The sequence below is a fragment of the Octopus bimaculoides genome, chromosome 1, assembly GCF_001194135.2.
Source record: "Octopus bimaculoides isolate UCB-OBI-ISO-001 chromosome 1, ASM119413v2, whole genome shotgun sequence".
NCBI lineage: Eukaryota > Metazoa > Mollusca > Cephalopoda > Octopoda > Octopodidae > Octopus > Octopus bimaculoides.
Window position 1 is genome coordinate 2,797,074 of NC_068981.1, and position 6,844 is coordinate 2,803,917.

Below are 6,844 nucleotides of genomic sequence, written 5' to 3' on the forward strand. Positions count from 1 at the left end.
TGTGTGTATGTATAACTGTTTTAAAATGGGAGTGTATGAACCAATAAAGAGTATTTTTGTTTACATATGAAAATAAAAATAATGCCTAATCAGCAAATTTCATTTCTAATTGATGATCTTCTGAAGAACAGAGGAAGGATTAGAGGCAATCAAATAAACATGCCCACCTCTTCGATACAGTGAAGAAATGTTTACTTTGCATTCATTTAGGTTTTTTTTTCCTTTTTTTACAGTTTCTCAGTTAACAACCATATGATTTGCATAGGATATGCTTGTCCTATGATGGAGATATATAATATATGCAATCTAATGCAAATAAACAAATGCACATGTGTGTGTGTGTGTGTGTGTGTTACTGCAGGGAAGTTGTAAAATTGTGACCATTAATGCACACCGATTTCACTCGCACTCATGTACATATGTACTCTTAAAACTTATAAACACGCATTTTATATTAAAAATATATGTCGGCAGAAAAGCAGATATTTGTGTGTGTGTGTGTATGTATGTGATTGCACACCCAGTTGAATGTCAATTGTAATCTCAATGAATCAAGAACATTATTATGTAAAAGTTTTTTTATCAATTGCCCTAAGATGGCTTATTTTTTTAAAAGTCAGAGTACATTTTGTTTTAAAAAAATTTTTTTTTATCTGGAGTATTTTTTATGCAAAGAACTCGTTTTCAGACAATATCAGAACGTCTGTTGACCGTATGGTTTGACATTGCTTGTGAGAAGCGTTGATTTGTTCTGTTCATAGGCAGTGTGTCCGGCTGAAAAAGACAAAATTTAATAATGAATGTAAGAAAAATATAAATACAAAAAAAACAAAAAAAAAATCATTGTTATGAAGCATAATGAGACCAACCAATGGTTCAAAAACTGGTCTGTCTTCGAGAAAAGCTGCAGGGAGGTCGTCTTCTGGTTGCTCTTCGTCTTCCAAAAGATTAGTCATTGATGGAGCAATTTTTTCTCCAAGGCTAAATTGACATTAAGGAATATTTTGTTGCAGCAAAGTTTGCACACAAACCCCAACACCAAACCATTTTTGAATGTCGTTTTCAATTCATTTAACCCTTTCCTGACAATATTTCTAATGAGTAAACAAAATGCCACAGTGTTTTAATTATTAATTTCCAATATGATATCAATACTTTGGTCTTCACTAAAATATTTAAGTAGAAAAACAGACAAACCACAGATCCCTTCAGGGAGACGGCCCTGCTCAATATGTAGAAAAGATGTCGGGAGAAACTCTGTATGGTGTACCCAGTGCAGGCGATGGACACATAAGAGGTGCAGTGGTATCACTGGAAGACTAACAAAGAAAGTAGTCTTTTACATGTGGCAGATGTACAGGAACATTAAACACCAGGAGTGTACAGAAAATAAACTCCCTCGAATGTCAGTGGGGGTCCTTAGAAGTAGTAGACAGTTTCCATTACTTAGCTGACCAAGTTAGTAGTGGGGGAGGTTGTTCTGAAAGCATAGCTGCTAGAATAAGAATAGACTAGGTAAAATTCAGAGAACTACAACCTCTGTTAGCCATGAAGGGCCTCTCCCTCAGAGTGAGAGGCAGATTGTATGATGTCTGCATCCAAACAGCTATGCTACACGGCAGTGAGACATCGGCTGTGACTACTGAGGATATGTGAAGGCTTGAAAGAAATGAAGCCAGTAAATGCTCCATTGGATGGGTAATGTCAGTGTGCATATATGACAAAGTGTGACTTGAGAGAAAAACTGGGTGTATGAGGCATCAGATGAAGATGTGCTGGTACAACCATGCAATGCATATGGATGAAGACAGCTGCACTAAGAGTTGCTGATCTCAAATTGTAGAGAGAACACATGAAAAAGGTAGACCCACAGGATGAAGTGATAAGAAAGGATCTACAGACATTGAGACTTACAGCGGAGATGACAGGGGTCTGAGACTCCTGGCAGTTTGCTGTGCTTGAAAAGACACACATCAAGCTAAGTAAAAGTGTGGCTGTCCCCTGCATCCTTTTCCAGCCGAGCATTCCTAACCTTGCAGGCTCATGGGTGCTGGTACCAGGTAAAAAGCACCCATATTGGTGCTGCATAGAAACACCCAGTCCACCCTGTAAAGTGGTTGGCATTAAGGAAGGGCATCCAGCCATAGACACCATGCCAAAACAGATACGGAGTCTGGGCAGCTCTTCACAAGACTTTGGTTGGCCCAGGAACTATATTAGAAGACACTTGCCTGAGGTTCCACACAATGGGATCGAACCTGAAGGCAAACTTCTTGCCATACTTCCATAAAAGAATGCTGCAATGCATTTGTCGAATCCATATTGGCATTAAAAGATGGACATAAAAAAAACCACCATAAATGTACAAAGATAATATCAAAGAAAGAGAACTGTTTCAAAGGATACATGTCTCGAGAAGATTTCTTTTTCCGTCTTGAGAAGAATTTCCTTGCTAGAGTTACAAACTGTTTTCTGGAAGCTAGAATAAAACAGAAAACAAGGAGAGAAGTGAGAGAGATTTTTAACAAGCGAGACTGACTGACAAAGGTTTATATGAAAAGAATCTTGAAAGTGAGAAAAGGTACTGACCACGTCCCATGTGCTTTAATTGGCTTCGTAATTCTGCATCCTCGTCAACAGAGGAGGGGAGTGGTTGACTAAACGGGAAAGCTTCCAAGGTCTCTTGATTATCATGACCGTAGCCCTCAATATCTGTCAACAACAACAACAAAATATGAATGGAAATTGCAAGTGACAACTATTTATGTTGTAACAAGAATTAATATGACCAAATTAGGAATATTCCAGTTGACCGTTTTGAAGTTTAACATCCAAAACTGCTAAAAGCAACACTATGAGTTCAATACCTTCCATAGTGGTTCATATAATGGAATGAAAACAAACCACTTCAATATTCATGCTTTTCAATCACAATGGTACCTTGGGCAAGTGTTTTCTATTAAGTCCTCAATTAAAACCTTGTGAGTGAATTTGGTAGACAAAACTAAAAGAAGCTTGTTGTGTGTGTGTCTTTTCTTGAAGTCACATGATAAGTGTAAACAAGTGATGTTCATTTTCAATCTTCTGTGTTGATGTGTTTGGACATGGGGAAATATTACTTTGCTTGGAAACTGAGTGGAGTGGTACCAAGAAATACATCTGGCTGTAGAAAATCTGCCTCAGCAAATTCTATCTGACCCATTCAAGCATGGAAAAGTGAACATTAAAACAACGATAATACTTTTAACACGTTCTGTAAAGGCATGTAAGCCTAGTGGTTAGGATGTTAGGCTCAAGATGAAGGTCAGAAGTTCAATTCCTGAACCAGGCATCACATTGCGTCTTTGATCAAAGTCATTCACTTTACTCGTGCTGGTGCCATGTAAAATGCACCCATTACACACTGTAAAGTGGCTGCCATTAAGGACACCCAGCCATAGTGAGCATGCCAGAGCATAGACCAGAGCTCAATGCAGTCCTCAGCCCTGTCGGATCCCACCATATTGGTAGTGGAGAATCAAGAAAGTGTTCAGTTTTATACAACTTTCAAAGAAATCCAAGACAATCAAACATGTTCCCTGCTCCACAATGTGTGTTCTTTAACAACACTACACTCTATGCCTCATCTCACCTCATTTCAGAATGGAATTCCTAACAAAAACAAAAGAACAAATATCCAACACCATAAACATTCATTAATTTACAAACAAATATTCTGATTGAAGATTGTTTGCCAAAATAACATGGCAGTCCTGGTTTAGGACGGATGTTGCTGTAATTTAGCTCCAGGAGACATCATCTCCAGTTGGCTATACGACACGATCTGTGTCCTTACATTTTCAAACAAGGGAATCTAGCACCCCCACTCTGCTCAAAACAATATCTGTGTATCGCAATTTCCGGGTTATTTCCCTTCATCAGCACAGAATAATTGTTTGGCTAGAGGTGGTGCTGCCAAATTCCCTTTCAACTAACCTAAATTGTGAATATATATATATATATATATATACACATACATATACATATACATACACCATCTATCATCATCTTAACATCCATTTTCCATGCTTTCCTGAGTCAGATGGAATTTGTTGAAGCAACTTTTCCACAGCTAGATACTCTCCCTGCTACTGACCGTTATATCTCCCCCCACCTCCCATGGCCAGTGATGTTTGTTTACAACTGCCATGTGATGTCAAGACGCACACACACACACACACACACACACACACACACGCAACAGACTTCTGGTTTACATCTTCCAAATCCATTTGGAAACCTGCAGTTGGCTTTAAGTCTGTGAGAAGAGACACTTGCCCAAGGTACCACTGAATCCCAAACCACAAGGTTGGGAAGCAAGTTTCTCAATCGCACAACAATGCCTGCACTAAATGTGTGTGTGTGTGTGTGTACATAACTGTTTTAATGAATTCCATTTGATTCATGCAAAAACATAGAAAAGTTGATGATGATGATGATGGTAATCTATAAAGATGGAGAAAGAAAGCCTGTGCAAAGAAGAAGAAACAAATATTATAAATTTCTCTCTTTTTTTTTCTTCTTCTCTCTCATATCATTCATTAACCCTTTTGTAACCATAATTAATTCCAAAAATAATGAATAATTTAATAAAATAACTCATTATTAAACATGAAATTTTGATGGCAGGTTTTAACTTCAAAATGTGAAGTTTGTATCACAAAATCAGAGGTGGTCTCAGGTGGAATCGTATGAAAAGAGTTAATAATTCTAACAGCAGCGTTTGTTGTTGTTGTTAAACCAGGTCAGCCCTGATCCGAGAGATGAGTAAACAAAGATATTCTAGTCATGACCATCCCATCTTTTAAAGACAGAGCATAATTTGGAAAAGACTCAGCTGTTATTTCTAACACAAAGAACACCAGCAGAAATTGGCTCAATAAATGGTTTCTATTATAAAGAAGTCTGGAGGTAGTTATTTTAATGGCACACACTATGTAGATAGAGAGAACTCACCACTTTCTTTTGGTCCAGTCGGTGACGGCTGAGATAGAGCAGATGGTTCAAAAGCAGCTGCATTCATTCGATCTACAATCAAAGGGGACACATCACAGACCATTTACTTTTCAAAGGGATAAAAAAAATATTGATTTCAAATTTTGGCACCAAGGCCAGAAGGGGATAAAAAATATTGATACAAACTTGTTACTAGTTTAAACATGCTTGAGGTATCTTTGAAGGTGTAAGACAGCCATTCACTGCATTTTGTCATGGAGAAAACTTCTCGCTGTTGACAAATAGGTGCCAAGAAACCGAGTCTTTCACAGCGCCCATTGACCAGACTGTGGAACGCATGCATTTCGGAGAGGTTACCTCCTCTTCAGCCACGGAGACCAGAAAGGTAGTCACTGCAAACTGACATGAGCGCAAGCTCCCTCTAATTCTGTCATCGTCCAAGGACTAAAAATTCTCCAAGGCCGTGCCCCAGCATGGCCACAGTCTAATGACTGAAGCAAGTAAAAGATAATTATTTATTTGTACAGTATCCAACCAAATCTAACCATGTTGATACTTTTTTTTAGCAGGAAGCTCATCTCTAAACTTATAAAGATCATTTTGTGTAAAATTCAAAGAAAATTAAAATTATTTCTATTCAAGGAAGAATGCAACAATAACAACAAGCTTTCCCCTTTGGTGGAGATCTTCGGTTTATCTTCAACCACTGACAGGCAGCCCTCCTCTGAAGGCTTCATCTAATACACATCTTAGACATTCTATAAATACGTTTGCTCTGCCTCAGACATGAGACATGTGACAAAAGAGAGCAATGAATATAGGGGGCAAGTTCTGGAGCGTAATGGAAGGGATGACATTAGTGCCACGGGCCTTCTCTGCTTGAAGCAACTAAATAAACAATACTGTCCTACCAACAGTCATCCCCCAGCATATCTTCAGGAAGAATTAAATAATGGTACAACTTTATCAAAAGAGTAGCAAATCAGCCATGATGTTTCTCTTTGGATGTTGTGTTTAAACTTGATGATCCAAAGTAGAATCCAGTGGATTGTTAGAAATATTAGAGCAAATGTGGTACCTTGTAGTGACCATTCCAGCCTTTGTCTTCCAAAAGCAACACCTGTGATATCACTGGTACCAAGCTGTAAATGGTGCTAAAACAGCAACCTTTCTTTTGGACAAGGCCGGTGGTGTGAGGAGGGGAGACTTACACATATGGGGAACAGCCAGTCGTCAACAACCTCAGTTAAGGCTTGTGTATACAGACTCAGGGTTAACCCTGACCAACAGAGGTTCCTAGAACTTCTCGTTAAGGCAGCAGCACTAGTGGTACTCAATGCTGCAGCTCCATCAGGTGTGTCTTGGATGTTGGACACAAAGAAGAACAAAAAAAAAAGAGAAATTCTTACACTACCAGAAATGGTATCTTTTAGCTTTTACTTGTTCCCTGGCCATGCTGGGGCATACTTTGAAGGGTTAGTTGAACAAATCAACCCTACTACCTATTTTTGTTTTTAAGTTTTACACTTATTCTATCCATCTCCTTTGCCAAACTGCTAAGTTATGGGGGACAGAAACAAACCAACACTGGTTGCCAAGTAGTGGGGGAACACACACACATACAATGGGCTTTGACAGAGTTTCTGTCTCTCAAATCCCTTTGAAGGCATCAGTCAGCCCGAAGAAATGCTTGCCAGAGGTGCTGCTCAATGGGATTGAACCTGAAACTATGTGGTTGAACCTGCTATGGGATTGAACCTGAAACTATGTGGTTGAACCTGCTATGGGATTGAACCTGAAACTATGTGGTTGAACCTGCTATGGGATTGAACCTGAAACTATGTGGTTG

General features: G+C 38.8%; 1 protein-coding gene across 6 annotated transcripts in view; it reads right to left on the reverse strand.

The window, feature by feature from the left end:
* Positions 1-6: 6 nt before the first annotated feature.
* Positions 7-6,844, reverse strand: part of LOC106873416 (CUE domain-containing protein 1) — a 188,795-nt gene continuing 181,957 nt past the window's right edge. For 5 of the 6 annotated variants that reach the window (XM_052975072.1, XM_052975105.1, XM_052975043.1 and 2 more), the window contains 5 exons: positions 4,996-5,067; positions 2,590-2,712; positions 2,407-2,479; positions 870-981; positions 7-774 (listed from right to left, as the gene is read on the reverse strand). In XM_052975072.1, the coding sequence (XP_052831032.1) occupies positions 685-774; positions 870-981; positions 2,407-2,479; positions 2,590-2,712; positions 4,996-5,067 (470 nt within the window). In that variant the 3' untranslated portion in view covers positions 7-684. The remainder of the gene's footprint in view (positions 775-869; positions 982-2,406; positions 2,480-2,589; positions 2,713-4,995; positions 5,068-6,844) is intronic. The other variant, XM_052975153.1, reaches the window with a different exon arrangement.